The sequence below is a fragment of the Ovis canadensis genome, chromosome 21 (genome assembly GCF_042477335.2).
Source record: "Ovis canadensis isolate MfBH-ARS-UI-01 breed Bighorn chromosome 21, ARS-UI_OviCan_v2, whole genome shotgun sequence".
Taxonomy (NCBI): Eukaryota; Metazoa; Chordata; class Mammalia; order Artiodactyla; family Bovidae; genus Ovis; species Ovis canadensis.
Window position 1 is genome coordinate 65473950 of NC_091265.1, and position 23161 is coordinate 65497110.

The 23161-nt window shown below is 65.7% G+C and overlaps 1 protein-coding gene and 1 long non-coding RNA gene across 2 annotated transcripts; one reads left to right on the plus strand and one right to left on the minus strand.

The window, feature by feature from the left end:
• Positions 1-1669: 1669 nt before the first annotated feature.
• TRPM5 (transient receptor potential cation channel subfamily M member 5) lies at positions 1670-22526 on the plus strand. Its single transcript, XM_069565751.1, has 26 exons — positions 1670-1702; positions 4692-4757; positions 5050-5176; positions 5532-5712; positions 6700-6866; positions 7612-7795; positions 9052-9116; positions 9210-9401; positions 9643-9745; positions 11091-11209; positions 11495-11818; positions 11972-12112; positions 12220-12343; positions 12646-12791; positions 15631-15743; positions 16030-16122; positions 16235-16493; positions 16623-16741; positions 16909-17041; positions 17115-17289; positions 19818-19971; positions 20290-20471; positions 20623-20755; positions 21274-21346; positions 21664-21730; positions 22074-22526. The coding sequence occupies exons 3-26, from the start codon at positions 5060-5062 to the stop codon at positions 22178-22180; spliced, it is 3471 nt and encodes a 1156-aa protein (XP_069421852.1). The 5' UTR covers positions 1670-1702; positions 4692-4757; positions 5050-5059; the 3' UTR covers positions 22181-22526.
• On the minus strand, positions 14701-18845 carry LOC138426835 (uncharacterized). The gene is made up of 3 exons (XR_011251783.1): positions 16650-18845; positions 16207-16475; positions 14701-15384 (listed from the first exon to the last, which is right to left on the minus strand). It is a non-coding gene; the product is annotated as an uncharacterized lncRNA (long non-coding RNA).
• Positions 22527-23161: the final 635 nt, after the last annotated feature.

A 23161-nucleotide genomic window follows, 5' to 3' on the forward strand; every position in this document is an offset into this window, starting at 1 on the left:
CTCATGGCGGTGGCTTGCGTAAACGCCAGCCCGCACCCCTCGTCCACTCACTGGCTGCGTCGCCCCTGCAGCTCCGGTCCTGGGTCTGGGAGACTCCGTGGCCGACGGTCCCTGGCAGGAAGCAGGCAGGCAGCGCCCGAGTTCCCCTCGGAGGGCCAGGCCTCCTGCAAAGTCGCGCCAGCTGACCCTGAGAGACCAGGGGAGCTGCTGAGCCTGTGCGGCGGGGGCGGGGCATGCGGGGAGACAACAGGGGGGCCTCTGAGGTTGGACGAGGCTGTGAGGAGGAGGCCAGGTGGCCGGAGAGGTGGGCAGTGGGCAGGCCAGGCCGGCGGGTTCCGGGCTGGGTGTCAGTGCTGAAGCAATAGGGAGCGATGGAGACTTGCAGGCATGGAGGAGCGGAGCCTGGTACTAGGCTGGGGGTGGCCAGAAAAGGGCATCCTGGGGGCAACGGTAGAGGGCAGGGCTGGAACAGAGGGCGGGAGGAGGGGAAGTACCGTGTGCCTCCTGCCCCACAGGCTCGAAGTTCTGGGGAGACCCTCTCATCCTCCACATCGCCTGGGCGGGACACTGGCAGGACCCCCAGGGGGGCCGGGCCCCAGGCCAGCAGGGGTGTGTGACCCAGTCCCACCCCCTTGCCAGGGCTGGGTCTGGCCTTCTGCCCAGGAACCCCGAGGTCAGCATCTTCCCCCCAGAATCTGGTCCTCAGGCTCCCAGGCCCGGGATCTCAGGCGGCCCCTCCCCTCCCTGGGAGCGGGGGCTGGGGGGCTCCAGGCTACACTATGGCCGCTCCCGGACGCTCACAGCCATCGTGTGCAGAGACACAGCGGCCTCTGCGGGCCAGGCCTCATCTACCGGCCCCAACTCAGCCTGTGGTCTCGGGGTGCCCTCTGGTGGCCAATGGGCCCAAGCGGAGAGGACTTCGGCGGTCCCAGAGCTGGGCCTGGACCCGGCCTCCCACCCAGCCCTGAGCTCAGGGGGTGAGAGGTCCCAGGAGGGGCCCCTCGGGCCTCGGAAAGGGGCGCACGGACGTGTCACCTGCTCCCGTGAGTTACTGCAAACCCTAGAAGCGGAGCTGCTCGGATCCCCATTTTCCAGGGAAACCAACGCCCAGAGTTAGAGAGATAGGATTTGCAGGGCGTGAACCAGGACGTGGGCTCCAGGGCCCCGGGGGCCTCCCTGCGCTGCTCCTCAGTGGAGCGACAGTGTCCGTGCGAAGTCTGCTCGCTGACAGCCGCCTGCCCACCCCTCCAGGACAGCACTCCTGGGGGGCTGACACCTCTCTGCTTGGCCGGACCCAGGAAGGGAGGGGACAGTCTCTGCCCCCTCCAGGGACGGCTGGGCTGTACCCTCTGGGATCAGCCACGTCCACCTGCTGGAGAAATGCAGGAAGCAGAGACACAGGAGAGGCGACGCGGCCAACCCCCACGGGACCGCCTCTCGACCCCAGGAGACTGGTGCTGCCCAAGGGGTCCCTGGGCCCATCAGAGAGGGACGGCTGGCCCTTGTGCCCGGTGGCTTGGCCAGAGCAGCCCTGTGGGCTGGGCCGGGCCGAGATCAGGTGGCGCCCAGCTCTGCTCACAGCATTGGCTGCCCAAGTGCCAGGCGTGGAGGGCAGGGAGGGGCAGGCGGGCAGGCTGTGGGCCCCTCCACCTATCCCTTGGCCGGCAGTCACACGTTTGGGCCTCAGGGAGAAAGCAGGCAGGTAGGAGCCCGGCCGCCAGCCCCGGGGGGGGGAGGAGGGGGTGCCCTGCCCCCCGGTCACTTCCTGCCCCGTGCCTCGGTTTCTCCCCTGGACCCTGGAATGAGTCCAGCCTTCCTGGGGCTGCAGATGGACGGTCCCTCCGTGGGTAAGGCGGGGTGTCTGGGAAGGAGCCTGCAGAGGGCCTGGTCCAGAGGAGCAGCCCCGGGGCCCTGGGGGCCAGACGCAGGGAGCTGGCGCTCATAGCCGGGGCCCGTCTGGTTGGGGGCTGAGTGCTGGCTGCAGAGTGTGGGACCCCGCACCACGTTCTACCATCTCGGGAGGGAGGGGCAGGCCCGAGCGGCGAGGGGCTGGCCCCCGTGACGTGGCCCTGGGAGGGCCCGGGCTGGGACCCCTGGGGCCTGGCTGCCAGGTCCACGGCACTGGGGCCGCTTCCAGAGACCCCTGGCCAGGGGTGGCCGTCTGCCCCTCTGCCCGCTCCGAGCACGAGCCCCAGCACCTCCGCTGCCGGAGCTGAAGAGCTTGCCTCCATTCTGTTCTGCCTGTCGGGGGTGGGGGGTGGGATTCCAGCGGGGATGACTCAGGACCCCCGGGCGCCTGGCCTCCCCCGCCCCCTCCAGGAACAGGGGCCTCGAGCCCGGACACCTGCTCATGCAAATCTGCTATTTGCATGTCCTTCCCGCTCCGGCCCCATTTGCCTGGAGCCCCTCCCATCCCCAGCGCTCAGTGCCGCCCCCCGCCCTGGTGCTTAGGGCCACCCCCACCGTGCTCAGTGACCCCCAGGACTCAGCACAGGGCCCAATGCCCCTCAGCCCCTGGGCTGGGAAGCCAGAGGCCAGGGACCAGGCTTCGGAGTTGGGGGTGAGGGGTGTGGGGTGAGGGGTCAGGTGGTGGCCCCAGGGAAGGCAAAACTGGGGCTTCGGGCCACCTGCCTCTCAGCAAGGAAAGGGCAGCGTGGGCTGGCGGGAGAGCACCACAGCACCCCTCCTGAGACAGAGGCCAGCCCCAGGCCCCTCGCCTCTGGGGGAGCAAGCCTGGGGCTCACGGACCGTGAGCACTCCAGTGCTGCCCAGGCCTCCCACACACCGGGCCAGGGCGCGTCCAGCGGTGGGGAGGGAGGCCACCCCCCACAAGCCCTGCCTTGTCCCCGCCGAATGGTGGGAAGGCTCCCCACGTCACTGCCTGCACTCTGTGGTTGAAGAGCATCCCCCAAGTTCACGTCCACCCTGAATCTCAGAATGCTTGGAAAGAGGGTCTTTGCAGAAGCACTGCGTGATGGTGAGGTCATAGGGAGGGGGGCGGCCCCTCGAGCAGTGACCGGTGTCCTTATAAGGAGACGGGGAGATGGAGGCAGAGACTGGAGGGACGCCGGAGCCCCCAGAGCTGGACGGGGTGAGAAGGACCCTGCCCTAGAGCCTGCTGAGAGAGTGAGGCCCTGTGCGCCTTGATTTGGGGTTTCTGGCCTCCAGAGCCTCCTGTCGCTTTAAGACGCCCAGCGGGTGGTCATCTGTTAGGGCGCCCTGGGACCCTCCAGCAGTTATAACCCCAAGGGTAGTAGGGCCAAGGAGGTGCCCAAGCCCAGGCCAGGCCTAGCCCCCCTTGCCCCTACCCCGGCTCTGCGGTCACATGCAGGCCCCCCACTCTCTGCGTGTGTCCCAGCAGCGGGCGCCCAGCGTGGGGGGCGGGGGGGGGTGCGGTGGGGGGGGGGGCGTGGATGCAAATCCTCCCCCACCCTCTCCCAGAGCTGGGAAGAGGGGAATTTGAATACGGCCTTTCCAAGCCGGTGATTAACGATCTTCTGTCCTGGAGGCTGTGTGTGGGGACGGGGCCTGGGTGTGGAGGGCAACACCCGGGCTCTGGGAGTGCCCTGGCAGCCGTGCCAAGGTCCCACAGGGGGCGGAGGACAAGGGGAGGTGAGTCCCTGCTCAGAGGCCGGAATCCCACCGCGGCGCGGACCGCTCTCCCCGCAGGGCCAGGGTAGCGTCCGCCCTGCTCTTCCCACTGCTGGGCCCGGCGCCCCCGGCCTTGGCCGCATCCCTGCAGCCTCGGTGTCCATCCTCACTCAGCTTCTTCCCCTCCTTCTAAGGCTACTTGGTCAGTGGGTCAGAGCCCATCCCGATGAGCCCCTCTCCCTGATCACATCCGCAAAGGGCTTACTTCCACAACAAGCGCATTCACAGGCCCCAGGAGCAAGGGCGTGGACGCGTAGCTTTGGGGGACGCGTCACTTTGGGGGATGCGGTGGTGGGCCTGTGCTGGGCTGCAGGGGCCCTGCCCACGCTTGCCGGCCCCGCCTGTGTGCACAGGTGGCCCTCTCTAAGAATCAAAGGGCTGGCCTGGCCCCGAGAACCGAGGGAGTCACTCTCCTTTCACAGAGGGCCCATCCTGGCTGGGCCCTGTCCAGGGCACCTCCCAGGGGATGGCAGTGGACGGGGCGGCCGTGGAGCTGGAGCTTCCCAGGGTGGGCCTGGTAGGGCAGGGCCTCTTGGGTCTGCCGGGACCTGGGGTCCCATCGGCTCTGCTCCTTCTGTGGACATAGGAGGGCCGGGGCAGGGGGCGGGGCGCTGTCCCCATGGGTCTGCAGAGGAGGCTGCTGGAAACAGCAGGTTGCGAGGGGCCATGCTGGCTGTGGCCAGGGGGCGGGGAGCTGGGTGGCTGGTCTGCGGTGGGTCCAGGAGGCACGGGGGCGTTTGCCATCAGGCGGGTTGATGGGACCCAGATCCTGTCCCTTGGCCTTTCCTGGGACCCCTCCAGGCACGTGGGCAGTGCTGGGCTGGAGTGAGGACTCGGTGGGCAGGTCTCTGGGAGGGGCTGGGGGTTAAGGAGGAGGCCCCGTCCCTCCACCTGAGCTTCGTGTACCTGTTTGCCTGCTGCCCCCTCTCTGCTGGGCAGCCGGCGCCCAGGGTGCCATGCCTATCCTGGGTTGGCAGGGCTGTGGTATGGTGGGGTATAGGGCGGGCTGCAAGATTTCCACTGCCTTTTGGGGTTTCCAGGACACCCCCTGCCAAAGGCTCAGCAGAAGTGGCAACGGACAGGCTGGCTCGTGGTGCTGGGGGAGGGTGAGTAGAAGTGCAGGGTGGGGAGGGAGCCAGGAGGAGCTTCCATCCTGGCCTGGGGCCGGGAGCTCTGGCAGCTTGAAGAGAGCAATGCAGATGGGAGGCAGGCAGAGACCGAGGGGCTACAGGAGGGCTGGGGTCACGGTCAGGGTTGGGGACTGCAGGAAAGGGCTTTGCGGCAGGTGACCCCCTTTCTGCCTGCACCCAGGCTTCCCTGCGAAGGTGGTGGGGCCTCCATCAGGAGGTGGGCTGGGGCTCGCCTCGCGTGCCCTCAGGGTGGGCTCTGTCCCTGCAGACAGGACCCCATGCAGGACGCCGGGGGCACCCGTCCTGGCAGCCCCGGGGGTGCTGGAGACACACGGGGGCCGAGCCTGGGCCGGGGTGAGATCGTCTTCGGAGGGTCTGGGAAGAAGCGAGGCAAGGTGAGAGCTGCCCCCACCTGGGGACTGGCCGGCACCACCCTCTGTGCTACCCTGGGCCCTGGGCCCTGGACGCCCATCTCCTCTGGGCCACTCTCTCATAAAGGGTCTGTTTGGAGCCCCCAGGAAGGCGGAACTCTACAGCTGGCAGCCCCCTCTGGCTTTTGCCTCCTACCCCAACACATGGCAGGTCCAGGCTCCTCCTCCAGCCAGCCCTGGCTGCTCACAAGTCACCCAGTGGGTCCAGATGGCCTGGGGAGCCCTGGCCTTCAGCTGTGGCCCTGCCCCCACCCTCTGGAGCCCAGCCCACCCCTGTGCCTAGCGCCCCTCGCCCTGCCCCCCTGCTCCCACCCTGCAGTTCGTGAGGGTGCCCAGCAGCGTAGCCCCGTCTGTGCTCTTCGACCTCCTGCTGGCCGAGTGGCACCTGCCGGCCCCCAACCTAGTGGTGTCGCTGGTGGGCGAGGAGAGGCCCTTTGCGATGAAGCCGTGGCTGCGAGATGTGCTACGCAAGGGGCTGGTGAAGGCGGCTCAGAGCACAGGTGGGTCAGGGGGCAAGAGGGTCAGGGCACAGGTCAGGGGGCAGGTGGGTCAGGGCACAGGCGGGTCAGGGTACAGGTCAGGGGGCAGGCGAGTCAGGGCGCAGGTCAGGGGACAGGCGGCTCAGGGTGCGGGTGGGTCAGGGAGCAGGCAGGTCACAGCGCAGTTGGGTCAAGGGGCAGGTGGCTCAGGGCGCAGGCAGGTCACAGTGCAGGTGGGTCAAGGGGCAGGTGGCTTAGGGCACGGGTGGGTCAGGGCACAGGCGGGTTAGGGGGCAGGCGGCTCAGGGCGCAGGCAGGTCAGGGTGCAGGCGGGTCAGGGGGCCGGCGGGTCAGGGCGCAGGCCAGGGCACAGGCGGGTCAAGGCACGGGCGGGTCAGGGCGCGGGCGGGTCAAGGGGCAGGCAGGTCAGAATACCTGAGAGGCCCCACGCCGGCCCTCAGCCGCCATCCCCATGGTCGCCCTCCCTCCGCGGCGCTGCGGGGCGGTGGGAGCCGCTCTGGGGTACACGGCCAAGGGACTGAAGGTCTCCAGACTCAGAGCCTCCCCCAGCAGAGCCGGGCCAAGTGTGGGGCCAACAGGCCTCAGTGGGAGACCCGGGAAGGCTGCAGCCCCCACAGCCTGCTGCCCACAGCCGGGCCTCCCCGACCCCAGCTATTGGGACAGCACGCTGGCCAGCCGGTCGCTGGGGTCAGAATTAAACTCCAGGACTTTGATTTCAGGGGCTGGGCCTTCAGAAAGCCCAGTCAGGAAGGGGGCTTTCTGCCCTCCTCCACCCCAGAAACGACTGCAGAAGAGACAGAGGCCCTGCTGACTGTCGGGCCAAGGGCTCCATGTGCTAGAAGGACGTCCTGGGCCCTGGGCCAGCACAGACTGGGGTCAGAGTCTCTGCCCAGAGGGCAGCGGGGCCTGCCTCCAGCCCTAACCCTGACCTTGGTCCTGGAGGGCGCCTGGGGGGGCCCCTGTGCTCAGGGACCCCTGTGCCCACAGGAGCCTGGATCCTGACCAGCGCGCTCCGAGTGGGCCTCGCCCGCTACGTCGGGCAGGCTGTGCGCGACCACTCCCTGGCCAGCACATCCACCAAGGCCCGCGTGGTGGCCATCGGCATCGCCTCGCTGGGCCGCGTGCTGCACCGCCGGCTCCTGGACCATGCCCAGGTGGGTGCCAGGCTCTGGGCGCTCGGGCCGTGGGACAGAGTGGGACGGGGGTGCCCCCAGAGATCGGGGCTGGAGGACGTGCCTGACAGAGGCCACTAGGGCCATCTCACAGGCTGACCACACCACACCATCTGTGACTGAGCCCCTACCTGCCAGGGCAGCAGTGGACAGATGAGCCCTACCCTTGGTGGTCGGGGAGGGCAGGGGGCGGCGCTCACAGGCCTGGGAGGGAGTGAGGCTGCTCTAAGGGACAGAGGTGGTGCCCTGACGCCACGGGGTGGGGGGCGCTGGACCCAGAGCTGGTGGCGGGGGAGGGAGGCAGGGGGAAGGAGATGAAGGGAGGGGAGAGGGGATCCAGAGGCCTCCTGCCCAGTGAGAGGCCAGCAGAAGGCAGCATCTCCCAGGACCCGAGTGGGGAGGGGGCTGCCAGGCTCCCAGCCGGCACAGGCCTGGAGTGGGCACCTGGTTTCCGAAGACCCCACCCAGACTGGCGCCCAAACGCCCGGCCCGGCCACCACCCTGCAAGCTCTGTGACCTGGGGCTGACTGGTGTCCTCTGCCCCACAGACGGGGGCCTGAGGCAGGTCCCCAGAAAGCCAGGCAGCCCTGTGAGTGGAGCCCCCTCCACCCAGCATGCAGGGTTCTGTCTGGAGGGTACCCTCCCTGGGCGCCCCCCACAGTAGCAGCAGCCCTCCCTCCATCTGGGGGAGCAGGTGGCGCCTGGGCCTCACTGCGTGTGTGCCTAGGGGGCCGGCCCTGTGCACTATCCCTTGGACAACGGAGGCGGCCAGGGCTCCTTCTGCCCCCTGGACAACAATCACTCCCACTTCATCCTGGTGGAGCCGGGGGCCCCCGGGGAGGGCGACGGGCCCACGGAGCTGCGGCTGCGGCTGGAGAAGTATATCTCGGAGCAGAGGACGGGTTACGGGGGTGAGGCTGCCCGGGGGCGGGGCTGCCCGCGGGGGAGGGGCGGGGGCGGTCCACAGGAGCGGGGGCTGCCGGGAACACCGTGGTGGAGGGTCGCCCGGGTGGACAGGGCTGAAGGACCACCAGCATGGGCCGGGACGGGCATTCCAGGCACCAAACATGCCAGAGCGTTGAGACCTGGGCCACTGGGGGGGTCCCGGGTGAGGGGGCTGCTGGCCAGGGTGATGGGGGGCAGGGCCTTGGGGAGTCCCTGCCGGGAGGGAGCATTTCCCCCAAGCAGCAGAGTGCTGCCAGTGCCCCCCGACACTCCCACCCCACCCGACCAGAGGCCCGGCTGGGGGCTCCAGGCTCTAGCAGGAAAGTGAGACTTGCGAGTTTCCAGGGGCCTGTGCCCTCCACCGCCGGCGGCTCACTGCCTGCAGGGGGCAGTGCTGCCCGAGGGGCGGGCTCCAGCGGGGCCAGGGCGGGTCTGAAAGCGGAATTTGCCAAAGCCCGTGTGTTTATAACTAACATTTACAAACAATCACAATATACGTGGGATCGCTGGCAATATGTATAAGCAGGGTGTGTGTCTGCCAACTGAGCACTCTAGTGAAAACGCAACCTCAGCCGTTTAACCCTCACCTTGAGGACGCAGGGCTGGCCCGGGCTGCTGAAGCTGGGAGGCTCACACCCTCTCTGCCCAGGATCCTTCCCGCTCGGCAGGTGCCTTGGGAGTTAGAGGGGACCGTTCTCTGGGCCGGGGGCCGTCCAGTCTGTCCTGCCTCCTCCCGGCAGTTTGCCAAGCTTTCCCCACACAGCCCACCCGGCAGGTCCGGGCTTCTGGGGCTGCACATTCCAAAGTCTCACAGCTGGTTTTCTGCGGGTAAGTGACTGACCCACACCCCTCCTCCTTCACCACCCTGAGGTGCTCTGGGGCCCTCGGATGGCCTGGCAAGGGGTCAGTGGAGCTTCCTGCCCTGGCCGGGGAGAGATGCCCGCCTTTGGAACGTGGTTGGCGTGGCCAGGGACCCGATGTTCGACGACGTTTAAACAGCCACGAAGCGACCACACTGGAGAGTGGGCTGTGGGCCTGGCATTCTTGTCCCGGGTGACAGGACAGCTGGGAGCCCCTCTGGAGAAAAAGCCTCTTGCCTGGAGTTTGCCCAGAAACGCCACAGGCTGGTGGTCTGAGGCCAGGGGGGTTACCCCACAGGAGGCCTCCGGGCCCTCTGCTCACCCGGGCACCTGGGTGGACGCTGTGCTCCATCTGCCCACAGGAACCAGCAGCATCGAGATCCCTGTCCTCTGCCTGCTGGTCAATGGGGACCCCAGCACCCTGGAGGTAGGGCAGGCGGGGATGGCGCCTGGTGCTGATCAGGCCCGGGATGGCGCCTGGTGCTGATCGGGCCCACTGTGCCCCCTCCGCCTGCCTCAGAGGATTTCCAGGGCCGTGGAGCACGCCGCCCCGTGGCTGATCCTGGCGGGCTCGGGGGGCATCGCAGACGTGCTCGCTGCCCTCGTGAACCAGCCCCACGTCCTGGCGCCCCAGGTGGCCGAGAAGCAGTTTAGGGAGAAGTTCCCCAGTGAGCACGTCTCCAGGGAGGACGTCGTGCGCTGGACCGGGCTGGTATGAGCCGCCGGAGAGAGGACCACGTGCTCGCCCTGCCCTAGACCCCAGCCCCTGGACTGCGTGTCCATGCCCAGCCCTGCTGGCTGCAAAGCCCCTGGGCTGGCCCCCACTTCAGGCCCTTGGGGAGTGGGGACGCCTGGCTCTGAGGGTGGGGCTGCCCTGGGCCCGGGGGACGGCGGGCTGGCATTCTGGCTGGGGGCCGCGGGGTCACCTCCGGGCCTTTGTCCTGGGGTCCCAGCTACAGACCATCGTGGCCCACCGGCACCTGCTCACCGTACATGACTTCGAGCAGGAGGGCTCCGAGGAGCTGGACACAGTCATCCTCAAGGCGCTGGTGAAAGGTGAGGCCGGGCCGCGCCTGCCGGGGCCCCGCGGGAGGCGCTGGGCAGGGCGGGCGGCCGGCCAGCCCGGCGAGGGCAGCCTCCACCCCGGGCTCTCGGCCTCCAGGAGCCTGCGCCCGGGGTGGCGGCCCTCTGCTGCGATGCTGCGAGTGCCAGCGTGCGTGGCCGTGTGCGAGCGTTTGAGTGTGCGCACAGCCACTGCTCACTTGGGCAGCAGCACGTGTGACCCGACTGGAGGAACACAGCCTTCCAGGGCCTCCACACGATGATGACGTGCAAGTCCACGAGAGCCTCTGTCTCTGGAGGTTTCATGTTAGCTGTATTTTATCACAAATTCGTTTAACTATTTGATCATTCATCCCTGAGTTTTACTTATTTCGTCTGGGCCGCGCTTGGTCTCTCGCTGCCCTCGGGCTTTGCCCTGGTTGCGGTGTGCGGGCTCTCACCGTGGAGATCCCTCTCGTCGTGGACACGGGCCCCCGGGCGCCCAGGCCTCAGTGGTGGTGCTGCGTGGGCTTTACTGCACCGCGGCATGGGGCAACCTCCCGGAGCAGGGAGTGAGCCTGTGTCCCCCTGCATTGGTGGGCGGATGCTTAACCTCTGGATCACCAGGGAAGCCCTTAGAAAACTACAGTGTTCGGTTAATCCAAGGGTTTCAGTGCTTTTTCAATGTGGGCCACGCCTACGGTAGCTCCCGAGCATGTCCACCACCCAGAAGACCCACTAGGCCCCTGCTCCCCCCAGCCTTTGGCGACCACGAGCCTGCGTGTCTATGGATCTGCCCGCTGGGGGCACTTCCTGGACATGGGCCCACACACCCTGTAGCCTTGGGAGTCCTTCTCAGAGCACGATGCTCTGGGTGGTCGTTCAAGGCGCTGTAGCCGGTATAGGGGCGCCAGCCCTTTAGGACAGCGACAGTCCACGTTTTGTTTCCCTGTCCCCCTGTGGAGGGACATTCGGGTGGCCTCCACTTCCTGGCTGTCCCTCAGTGTGTGTCTCATTGAACGTAAACACCTGTTGCAGGGCTGACCACTGGCAGGGGACACAGACAGGAAGGGGCTCTGTGGGGCAGGGGGCACCCTTGAGGACGGGAAGGCTCCTCCAGACAGATGCCTACTCCCCACTATTCCACCCAGCCCTAGGGTCCCCTTGGGGTCCTAGAGCTCCCAGCAGTGGGGCGGGTGGAGTCTTGTGGCTCCTTGCCAGTACTCAGAGGGCAGGGAGGGAACCAGGGCATCGTTTCCATGGCCACACATCTAGGAGACCCACCTTGAGGGACCCTGTGCCCACTGGCTCTGCCGGCGCCTGGGCCCCCCTTCACCCACTCCGCCTTCCCTGCCCGCAGCCTGCAAGAGCCACAGCCAGGAGGCGCAGGACTACCTGGACGAACTGAAGCTGGCCGTGGCCTGGGACCGCGTGGACATCGCCAAGAGCGAGATCTTCAACGGGGACGTGGAGTGGAAGGTGATTCCTGGCTCTGGCCGGCACCAGGTGGGGACCCTGATGAGGGCTGGGGGCAGGTGGTGTCCAGGGCCAGCCTGGCCTGGCTGTTGCCAGGGGAGCCAGGCAGGCCAGGGCACCTCCCGTTGGGCCTCAGTCGTCGGCATCCCAGGCAGGATGGGCTAAACGTCAGTGGGCGCAGGCAAGGCAGGGCACCCAGGAGCTGGGGCTCTTGCGGAGGGTCCCCACGCCCCTCCCGTGGGCTCCCTTCTCCACGGGCTCCCTCTCACCCTCCACGCGGCGCCCCAGTCCAGTGACCTGGAGGAGGTGATGATGGATGCGCTGGTGAGCAACAAGCCCGAGTTCGTGCGCCTCTTCGTGGACAACGGCGCGGACGTGGCGGACTTCCTGACGTACGGGCGGCTGCAGCAGCTCTACCGCTCCGTGGCCCCCAAAAGCCTGCTCTTCGACCTGCTGCAGCGCAAGCACGAGGAGGGCCGGCTGACGCTGGCCGGGCTGGGTGCCCAGCAGGCCCGGGAGCCACCCGCCGGGCCGCCCGCCTTCTCCCTGCACGAGGTGTCGCGAGTGCTCAAGGACTTCCTGCGCGACGCCTGCCGTGGGCTCTACCAGGCGGTGAGTGCAGGCGGGGGTGGCGAACGCGGTGGGAGGTGGGGGTGTGAGTGCGGGTGGGGGGCGGGCTGGGGGCGTGTGAGTGCGGGGGGCGGGGGGCGGGGGGCGTGAGTGCGGGCAGGGCCGTGGCCGCAGGCTGACACCCCTGCCCTCCAGGAGCGGGGCCCGGCCCGGAGGAACTCGGGCCAGAAGGGGCTTCTGGACTTGAACCAGAGGAGCGAGGACCCCTGGAGGGACCTGTTTCTGTGGGCGGTGCTGCAGAACCGCCACGAGATGGCCACCTACTTCTGGGCCATGGTGCGGAGGGCGGGAGGGGGGCTGGGGGTCCCGGGGGTGCTGGGAGGACGCTGGGAGAGGCCTGTGGAGGCTGGGAGGTGGCTGCACACTTAGGCCCGGCCTCCCAGGGCCAGGAGGGGGTGGCTGCCGCTCTGGCCGCCTGCAAGATACTCAAAGAGATGTCCCACCTGGAGACGGAGGCCGAGGTGGGCCGGACTCTGAGGGAGGCCAAGTACGAGCAACTGGCCCTGGGTGAGCACGGGGGTGGGCACCGGGGGCGGGGCTGGGTGCCCGATGAGGACAAAGCCCCACGTCTCGGGCTGGCCCAGCAGGGACACTCAGGGAGAGGGACATCCCCACGTCCCGACGGAGAGGCCCCCATGTCCTGACGGGGAGGCCCCCATGTCCCGACAGGGAGGCTGGGTGGGGACGGGCGTCTCTCGCAGCCCCCGGGAAGGTGGGCGCAGGCGCACAGCCCGTCCTGCAGGTCCAGCTCTGCAGGGGAGGCGCCCGGCAGTCGGGCCTGGGCGTCACGCCAGTGGCCGCCCCCGCAGACCTCTTCTCCCAGTGTTACCGCCACAGCGAGGAGCGCGCCTTCGCCCTGCTGGTGCGTCGGAACCGCTGCTGGAACAGAACCACCTGCCTGCACCTGGCCACCGAGGCCGACACCAAGGCCTTCTTTGCCCATGACGGGGTGCAGGTGAGCCCCGGGGCGTGCTGTGGGTGTGGCCTGGGCAGAGAGCAGGTGCCCCAGCCAGCTCCCTCAGGCCCTCACCTGGCCAGTGTCCAGGCCATCGGGGTAGGCAGGTCCATTCCTGGAAGCCGCCCACCTGACTCCCTCTGCTGGCCACTCTCCCCACTAGCCCCAAGTCCAGCCCTTTCTCCACCTCTCAGTTCAGTTCAGTCGCTCAGTCGTTTCCAATTCTTTGCGACCCCACGGACTGCAGCACGCCAGGCTTCTCTGTCGATCACCAACTCCCGGAGCTTACTCAAATTCATGTCCATTGAGTCACTGATGCCATCCAACCATCTCATCCTCTGTTGTCCCCCTCTCCTCCTGCCTTCAATTTTCCCAGCATGAGGGTCTTTTCCAATGAGTTGGTTCTTCGCATCAGGTGGCCAAAGTATTGACATTTCAGTTTCAACATCAGTACTTCCAATGAATATTCAGGACTGATTTCTTTTAGGATTGACTGGTTGGATCTCCTTGCAGCCCAAGGGACTCTCAAGAGTCTTCAACACCACAGTTCAAAAGCATCAGTTCTTCAGCGCTCAGCCTTCTTTATGGTCCAACTCTCACATCCATACATGACTACTGGAAAAACCACAGCCTTGACTAGACGGACCTTTGTTGGCAGACTAATGTGTCTGCTTTTTAATACACTGTCTAGGTTGGTCATAACTTTTCTTCTAAGGAGCAAGTATCCTTTAATTTCATGGCTGCAGTCACCATCTACAGTGATTTCGGAGCCCAAAAAGATAAAGTCTGTCACTGTTTCCATTGTTTCCCCATCTATTTGCCATGAAGTGATTGCATCTGATGCCATGATCTTCGTTTTCTGAATGTTGAATTTTAGGCCAACTTTTTCACTCTCCTCTTTCACTTTCATTAAGAGGCTCTTTAGTTCTTCACTTTCTGCCGTAAGTGTGGTGTCATCTGCATATCTGAGGTTGTTGATATTTCTCCCAGCAACACTGATCCCAGCTTGTGCTTCATCCAGCTCTGCATTTTGCATGATGTACTCTGCATGTAACTTAACTAAGCAGGGTGACAATACACAGCCTTGACGTACTCCTTTCCCACTTTGGAACCAGTCTGTTGTTCCATGTCCAGTTCTAACTGTTGCTTCTTGACCTGCATACAGGTTTCTCAGGACGCAGGTCGGGGGGTCTGGTATTCCCATTTCTTTAAGAATTCTCTACAGTTTATTGTGATCCACACAGTCAAAGGCTTTGGCATAGTCAATAAAGAAGTAGATGTTTTTCTGGAACTCTCTTGCTTTTTCCATGATCCAGCAGATGTTGGCAATTTGATCTCTGGCTCCTCTGCCTTTTCTAAAACCAGCTTGAACATCAGGGAGTTCACGGTTCACGTATTGCTGAAGCCTGGCTTGGAGAGTTTTGAGCATTACTTTACTGGCGTGTGAGATGAGTGCAATTGTGCGGTAGTTTGAGCATTCTTTGGCATTACCTTTCTTTGGGATTGGAGTGAAAACTGACCTTTTCCAGTCCTGTGGCCACTGCTGAGTTTTCTGGATTTGCTGCATATTGAGTGAAGCATTTTCACAGCATCATCTTTCAGGATTTGAAATAACTCAACTGGAATTCCATCACCTCCACTAACTTTGTTCATAGTCATGCTTCCTAAGGCCCACTTGACTTCACATTCCAGGATGTCTGGCTCTAGGTGAGTGACCACACCACTGTGGTTATCTGGGTCACAATGATATTTTTTGTACAGTTCTTCTGTGCATTCTTGCCACCCCTCCTTAATATCTTCTGCCTCTGCTAGGTCCATCCTTTATTGTGCTCATTTTTGCATGAAATGTTCCCTTGTATCTCTAATTTTCTTGGAGAGATATCTAGTCTTTCCCATGCTATTGTTTCCCTTTATTTCTTTACATTGATTGCTGAGGAAGGCTTTCTTATCTCTCCTTGCTATTCTTTGGAACTCTGCATTCAAATGGGTATATCTTTCCTTTTCTTCTCTGCCTTTAGCTTTTCTTCTTTTCTCGGCTATTTGTAAAGCCTCTTCAGACAATCATTTTGCCTTTTTGCATTTCTTTTTCTTGGGGATGGTCTTGATCCCTGCCTCCTGTACAATGTCATGAACCTCTGCCCATAGTTCTTCAGGCACTCTATCAGATCGAATCCCTTGAATCTATTTGTCACTCCCACGGTATAATCATAAGGGGTTTGATTTAGGTCATACCTGAATGGTATAGCGGTTTTCCCTATTTTCCTCAATTTAAGTCTGAATTTGGCCATAAGGAGTTCATGATCTGAGCCACAGTCAGCTCCCGGCCTTGTTTTTGCTGACTGTATAGAGCTTCTCTATCTTTGGCTGCAGAGAATATAATCAGTCGATTTCAAGGTTGACCATCTGGTGGTGTCTGTGTGTAGAGTCGTCTCTCGTGCTGTTGGTTAGGGTTAGGAAGCGGGTGTTGGCTGTGACCAGTGGGTCTCTTGGCAAAACTCTGTGAGCCTTTGCCCTGCTTCATTCTGTACTCCAAGGGCAAATTCGCCTGTTACTCCAGGTGTCTCTTGACTTCCTACTTTTGCATTCCAGTCCCCTGTAATGAAGAGGACAGCTTTTTGGGGGTGTTAGTTCTCCACTTCTGGTCTCAGCAAAAGTTAACCCTGCTAACCTGGAGCCTGGCCTCCCTCCATGGAAGGTGTTCCTTCTCCACCAGGAGGGAGGCTCTGGGGGCTCCAGGCTGGGAGGGCTGATGCCTTAGCTGAACCCTGAAGGGGTTCAGGCTGCTGCGGGCACTGGGGCAGGTGTGGAGGGTCAGGGCAACAGCACCCCTTTGTTTCAGGCCTTCCTGACCAAGATCTGGTGGGGGGATATGGCCTCGGGCACCTCCATCCTGCGGCTGCTGGGCGCCTTCTTCTGCCCGGCCCTCGTCTACACCAACCTCATCACCTTCAGGTCCGTCAGCACATGCAGCAGCCACTTGCCAGAGCTGTGCTGGTGGCGACACAGCCCAGCCTCCCTCCCACCACCCCCGCCTGCATCCGCGTGGCCCCTGTGCGCCCCCTCACCCCGGCATCCTCATGGCCCCTGTGCGCCCCCTCCCCTGCCCCACATGCTCCTGGCCCCTCTGCGTGCCCCCTCCCTGCATCCCTCTGCAGTGCATCCGCTGGTTGGGTGCTCGGGGCCGAGTGGGAGCCTTGGGTGCCTTCCCCACGACCCTGAGGGGCTCCTGTGCTCGCAGCGAGGAGGCCCCTCTAAGGACAGGCCCAGAGGACCTGCAAGAGCTGGACAGTCTGGACACAGAGAAGAGCCTGCTCTGCGGCCTGGGCAGCGGGTAAGGGCCTGCAGAGGGGGCAGTGGTGGGGAGCTGGACTTCCGTGGGCAGGGGTGAGCTCTGGACCCTGGGTGCCTGTCTTACCATTGGCCGTGGCCTCCTTCGGGCACAGGGCGGAGGAGCTGGCCGAGGCGCTGAGGAGCGAGGGTGACCGAGGCCGGAGAGCCGCCTTCCTGCTCACGCGCTGGAGGAAGTTCTGGGGGGCGCCCGTCACTGTGTTCCTTGGGAACGTGGTCATGTACTTCGCCTTCCTCTTCCTGTTCACCTACGTCCTGCTGGTGGACTTCCGGCCCCCTCCTCAGGGGCCGTCGGGGTCTGAGGTCGCCCTCTACTTCTGGGTCTTCACGCTGGTGCTGGAGGAGATCCGGCAGGTCAGTGGTGGGCCCGGCCCGGTTGCAGACAGAGTCCGGGGGGTTGCGGGTCACAGCCCGGCCCAGGAGGGGCCGTGCCCCGCGAGGGGGCACCCAGGCCGCCATCACTGGGCCGTCTGCCCCCGCCAGGGCTTCTTCACGGATGAGGACATGCACCTGGTGAAGAAGTTCACGCTCTACGTGGACGACAACTGGAACAAGTGTGACATGGTGGCCATCTTCCTGTTCATCGCTGGGGTCACCTGCAGGTCTGGGGGCCCCAGGGCCTGGCGGGGGCAGCCCCAGGGGGTTGGGGGGCAGGGCTGCCTCCAGGATGGGCCCGCCCGGGCCTGGCGCCCGTGCTGTGCGTCCCGGAGGAAGCCCCAGCCCTCTCTGGGCACGGGCGGCCGCCCAGCCTGCCCTCCCGCCCGCCCAGGATGCTGCCCCGGGCCTTCGAGGCCGGCCGCACGGTGCTCGCCATCGACTTCATGGTGTTCACACTCCGCCTCATCCACATCTTCGCTGTCCACAAGCAGCTGGGCCCCAAGATCATCATTGTGGAGCGGATGGTGAGCCCGGGCCGGGGCGGTGAGGCTGGGCCCCGCCCGGCGGGTGCTGACCCTTCTCCCCCCCGCCCCCGAGATGAAGGACGTCTTCTTCTTCCTCTTCTTCCTGAGCGTGTGGCTCGTGGCCTACGGCGTGGCCACGCAGGCGCTGCTGCACCCGCATGACGGCCGCCTGGAGTGGATCTTCCGCCGCGTGCTCTACCGGCCGTACCTGCAGATCTTCGGGCAGATCCCGCTGGACGAGATCGACGGTCAGCACTCAGCCCGGGCCGGGGGGCTCCGCGCAGGCCCCCCGCCCCGGGGAGTCACAGCACTGAGACCCCCTAGCAGCACACTCCTTTTGTACGACCCTGGACAGCCGGCCCTTCAGCAGGGCCTCTGGGGGTCACAGGAGACCCTGGCCTGATGGCTGACGGAGGGGAAGTCCCCAGGGCCAGCCCCCAGGCCCGGCACACCTGCCAGGTCATGTCCGGGCTGATGGGTGCCAGCTGTGGAGGCCCCAACCTCGGGCCCTGGGCGGGAGACAGAGATGGAGCTGTAGGCAGAGAGGGCCGTGGGCAGGCACTGGGCAGAGGGCTGGGCGCCCCTCACCGGCCATTGCCTGGTCTGGGCCCCAAGCTGGCCCTCCCAGCACGTCCCCACCGACAGTATACATGTGGCCCACCCGCTGGGGAGGCCCTCAGCTGGAAGGCTGCTCCTGAGGGCACCCTAGCTTCTGGGGACCCACCCGACATGTGAGACCAACACCCTGTCTGGCTTGTGTGGCCTGCCTGAGGGGGTGTCTCCAGGGAGGCCCCTGTATAGGGGTGGGGGTGGGGGCTGGTGGAAAGTGAAATTGCTCAGCGTTGTCCGACTCTTTCGGGCCCTATGGACTGTAGCCCACTAGGCTCCTCCGTCTATGGGATTTTCCAGGCAGGACTACTGGAGTGGGTTGCCATTTCCTTCTCCAGGGGACCTTCCTGACCCAGGGATTGAACCTGGGTCTCCTGCATTGAGGGCAGACTCTTTACCATCTGAGCCCCCAGGGAATCCTCCAAGAATTTCCTATGATAGTGCAGTGGCGGGTAGGGGGTGCTCGGGGAGCCTCGAGCTGGACCCAGAACACCTGTGTGGGCCCCGGCATGGCTGGGGTTCACTGAGGAGGAGGAGAAGGGGAACCAGCCCCTCCAACAAGTGAGGCCAGCGTGGGGGCCCAGGGCTCCAGCCCTCCCGGGGTGTGGAGCGGGGGCAGGGGGTCCTTCACTCAGGCGGGTGTCACGGGGCGATCATGGGCGCAGAGCCCCTGAGGCTGACTGCAGCCGCTGATGAGGCAGGTCAGCGCCCGTGACCTGGTAAATATTTGTCCATGGGACGAGGACGTGACTGAGACCGGCGGGCTCCGGGCTGAGGGGCTGTGCCGTCACGGGAGCTGCCTTCTAATTAGAGGGTTTTGAGGGCTCATTTCCTGGGCTGTTTTCTTAGTCCCCCCCACGTGTGCTCTCCGTTTTCCAGGCCATTAGTTTAATGGGCCCCTGCCTGCCCTCCCCGGGCGGCCCCGCCTGGGGGACGCTGCCATGACCTCCAACTGCCCCAGTCCCACGGGGCTCCTTGGGAGGAGGCGGGACAAGTGGGCGCCCAGGACCGGGCAGGGGTGGGGTCCCTCCCACCCTGATGGCCACACATGGGTACGAGGGGACTCTGTTATGGTTTGGAGTCCCTAGGAGCCCGGGGTCACCTGGGCAGGACTAGGGGGTGCAGGCTCCCAGGGGTCCAGTTTTCAACACCACTGTAGCTGCCAGGCTGAGCCCCACTGTGGCAGCGCCAGCCTGGGCCAGTTTGCTGAGGGTCCCTCCCCCTCCCCGGGTCTCAGGGTGGACCCCCGGCCAGCCCTTCCCTGGGAGCCCACCGCCCTGTGGGCTGAGGGTGGTTCGCTAACTTTCAGGCTGAGAGGGAAGGCATCCGCAGCCTGCGGTCCCAGCTAGGGTCCTGGGAGGCCGCCGGAGCCGGCTCCAACTGTCCCGGGCAGATCCCCCTCTGGGCCCCAGGAGGCCCTGGGACCACCCATCTCCCAGCTGGGCCTGGCGGTGCCTCTCAAAGTCCCGAGGGAGATGCAGGCGCCTCGTCACCACGGAGCTGCTTCCATCCGGCGTGCAGGCTCTCTAGGCTGCTCGGGGTGCCCAGGGCGAGAACGGATCCACAGGCCAGGAGGGCGGGGGCAGCGAGGGAGGGGTCTCACACAGAGCCGCCAACCCCCATCGAATACCGCACTCAGGACGGGCTCATCCCGTGAGGGAGACACACGGCTCGAGGAGCCGGCTCGTCCTTGAGCCTGCGGTAACCTGTGTCAAGGGCGTTCTGCCTTTGGGAAGGTGCAGACCTGCCCCGCCTCAGACTCCTGTGGCGGGCAGTGAGCCACAGGCCTGAGAAGTCCTGCAGGAGAGACCCCATGCCCTCGCCAAGGCCAGTGCCCCCCACGCTGGCTGTGAGCAGAGCGTTGGGTGGGGGTGGGGTGACACGGGCTGGGCTCTGCCTCCAGAGCCCGTGGGCCGCTGTGACCTCAGCCCAGCGAAGCGAGGGGACGCGGGGCTGGCACGGCCAGGCAGACCACCCAGGACCTGGTTGTCCCAGGACTTGGAGTCTGAGTGCCGAAGCCCGGACTGTGCCCAGGAAAGCACGGGGACTGGCTGCCTCCCCAGCACCCCCGCCCCGGGTGGCCTCAACCGCAGGGACACGACTCTGGACGCCCGAGGGTGCTGGCGGCTCGGGCCCGCCCCAACCCCCCGCGCCCGGCCCCTTGCAGAAGCCCGCGTGAACTGCTCCCTGTACCCGCTGCTGCCAGAAGGCTCGCCCTCCTGCCCCAACCTCTACGCCAACTGGGTGGTCATCCTCCTGCTGGTCACTTTCCTGCTGGTCACCAACGTGCTGCTCATGAACCTGCTCATCGCCATGTTCAGGTGGCTGCCCTGCTGCCTGGCTCTGTCCACTTAGGGGGGGCCTTGGTTCTGGTCTCCCTGGCCCAGACCTGCCCAGCCCCTCCAGCCCGCAGGGGGCAGTCGCCTCTCTGCCCTCAGGAGGGGCTTGGATAAGGGGTGTCACCCCAGAGCTGGGGCTCCCCTCTGGCGCTCAGGGCACCGAGGAGGTGGCGCAGGCCCGGCAGGTGTGTGTGGGCGGGTGCCCGGGTCTGCCAGGCTGCAGCAGAGGGGTGGTGGGGGACCCTGGGGGCGGGGCGGGGATTAGGGCCACGTGCCCACGCCACCCCCGGTCGCCCGCAGCTACACGTTCCAGGTGGTGCAGGGCAACGCGGACGCCTTCTGGAAGTTCCAGCGCTTCCACCTCATCGTGGAGTACCATGAGCGCCCCGCGCTGGCGCCCCCATTCATCCTCCTTAGCCACCTGAGCCTGGTGCTCAAGAGGCTCCTGCAGAGGGGGACCCCGCAGAAGCGGGCACGCCTGGGTGAGGCTCCTGCCAGAACCGCATGGACAGAGGGGCCCTGGGCGGGGCCAGGGGGCAGCGGGCTCCAGCCCCCTCTGCGGCAGCCCCAAGGGCCTACCCACCGCGGGGCCTCCAGGCCTGGGCCCTGCCCTGAGGCTGCCCGGCTCCACAGAGAGGGACCTGCCAGAGCCACTGGACCAGAAGGTGGTCACCTGGGAGGCGGTGCAGAAGGAGAACTTCCTGAGCGAGCTGGAGAAGCGCCGGAAGGAGGGCCAGGAGGAGCTGCTGCGGAAGGCGGCGCACAGGTGCGGAGGCGCCGACCCCACAGAGCTGCCCGCGAGGGCCTGCGCCCTCCCTGCAGGGCCGGGAGGTGGTGGGGGCGCTGGTGGAGGGCCAGCTCAGGGCGGCTGGGAGATCTCTGGGGGTGGCAGGCTGCCTTAAGGCTGGCGTGGCCCCTGTCACTGGGTCTGGGCTGGGTAGGGACGTGGCCTGGTTCTAACAAGCAGCCTCTCACCCTGGACTGGGCTCTGCTGGGTCAGGCCTGCCCTACACTTGAGGGTTGGTGCCAGTACTCACGGGGTTCCTCCTGCTCTGGGGCGAACCTCACACCCACATGCCTGGTCCTGCCTGCGGGTGGGGACAGTCCTGACCGCCCTCCCACCATGCCCAAAGGGCCGGAGAACCCAGAACTCAGGCGCCCACAGAGGCTCAGTGACCCCCAAACACACCCGAAGGGACTGGGCATCAGGGCAGGGTGATGAGAAGGCCCCTGGTGTGGGGCACTGGCCTTCAGCAGCCTGCTGCCTCCCCGCTCCCGCCACAGGGTGGACGTCGTAGCCAAGTACCTCGAGGGCCTGAGGGAACAGGAGAGGCGCGTCAGGCATCTGGAGTCTCAGGTGGGTGGGCGGGCGGACCAGGGTGCCCTTCTCCCTGGGCAGGGCCTGGCAGGTGGGCGTGCAGTCAGGGCAGGGGCAGGGTGGAGAGGGCCTGGGGCTTCGGAACTTGTGCCTGCCCTCCGGGAGGAGACCCTGCCGCTCCCTGGGGGTCCTGTGCTGAAGACCCCTCCCCGTCCACTCCTCACACACACACTGGAGCCTCTTCCCCCCTCTTCTCGAGTGACAGCCGCCAGAGCGGGCTTGGGGGCAGCTGGCTGGCAGGGCTGGGGGGGTGGATGCGGGCTCGGCCCCGGAACCCCCAGCCTTCCCTCTTCCAGGTCGGCTACTGCGCGGCTCTCCTCTCCTCCATGGCTGAGTCACTGGCCCGTGGCAGCGCCTACTGGAGTGAGTGTGATGGCCCCCATGCCCTGGGCACTCGGGGGGTGGGTGGGCACGGGCAACCCTCTGCCAGCCTGCAGGCCTGGGGGCTGTGTCCTCTGCCTCACCTTAGGCCTTCGCTTTCCACCTGTCCTGGGAGAAGACAGGCCCAGGTTCTGGATGGTCCTTGGCTGGCCATGGTCTTTGGAGTGGGTGTAGCCCTCTGTGGGAACCCACCGACTCAGCCGGGGCGTGGCTCATGGGCCCCACTGGCTGCGTCCCCCACCCACCCTGCCCAGGGCCAGCGCTCTCCAGAGCTGCCCCACCGGGTGCCCAGCAGCTGTAAAGGGGTCTTCCTTCCCCACCCCAGACTCTCAGAACTCCAGCACCGGGAACCCACCAGCCTCTGCTGACCACGGAGGAGCCCTGGGTAGCAGGGAGTGCCCAGAGGCTGGCCAGCCACCCTCCAACCCCTGAGCCACTTGGACATGCGCACAGGGAGCCCTGCATTCCCAGGGGCCCAGGCCTGGAGGGCACGGCCCTCGGCTAGTCATCCTGGGCCTCGTGGAGATGCCGGCACACCCCACCACGTCGAGCCCCCCAGGTGGGATGCACCGCCCTCGCCCTGCCCAGCACCTCCGCAGGCCTGGGAGTGCAGCGGTGCGTGTCACGGGCCCCCGAGCCCCATCCAGAGCCAACCGGCTGGGGCCAGAAGAGCAGGCCTCGCCGGGTGTACTGCTGGGGGGCCTCCTTTTAGGGGGGCAGCTGCCTTGGGGTCCACGCCCAACCTGTGTCACCCACCAAGAGACGTCTTTTTCTCAAATGCTTGGAGTTAGGATCTCTGTCTTCAAGACCCAGGCTGAGCGTTCAGTGTCAGCTCTGCCCCACGCCAGACAGCGCACACGGCGAGTGCCAGGCCATCCCGTCTGGGCAGTGGCGGCAGGTCACCACCCCTAGAGGACCCAGCGCCACCCCTGAAAACTGCTTTACGGTCAATGGAGCTGGGAAAGCACACCCACACCTGGGGCTGCAGTGCCAAGGCAGAGGGGACCCCGGGAGGCGTGTGTTTAGTGAAGCAAGTGACAAGGGACGGAGTCCAGGCCCCTCTGGGAACCCCACACAGGGCGAGCGGGCAGCCAGGCTGGTCTCCCCTTCCCTTGGGGACCTGGAGCCCTGGGGCAGGGGCACAGCGGCAGGGCCAGGCTGGGGCTTGGCAGCAGTCACCGGAGCCCCCCGGGCGCCCTCTAGGGACCGGCCCAGCGCCCAGCACAGCGGTCAGCAGCCCTGGCGACGCCGGCCAGCCCCACACACAGCGGTCAGCAGCCCTGGCGACGCCGGCCAGCCCCACACACAGGGGTCAGCGCAGCGTGCAGGGCCACCGGCCGCCGCTCCCCGGCCACGCTCCCACTCTGCTCTCCCCAGACTCACATCAGCCCCCGTCCCCAGCCCTCACGCCAG

Excerpts from the sequence above, each read along its gene's own strand:
- TRPM5 (XM_069565751.1), top strand. The coding sequence starts at position 5,060 with ATGCAGGACGCCGGGGGCACCCGTCCTGGCAGCCCCGGGGGTGCTGGA. Across the intron at positions 11,819-11,971 it reads GCCGTGGGCTCTACCAGGCG|GAGCGGGGCCCGGCCCGGAG; the intron begins GTGAGTGCAGGC and ends CCTGCCCTCCAG. Across the intron at positions 17,042-17,114 it reads TCATCATTGTGGAGCGGATG|ATGAAGGACGTCTTCTTCTT; the intron begins GTGAGCCCGGGC and ends CCCGCCCCCGAG.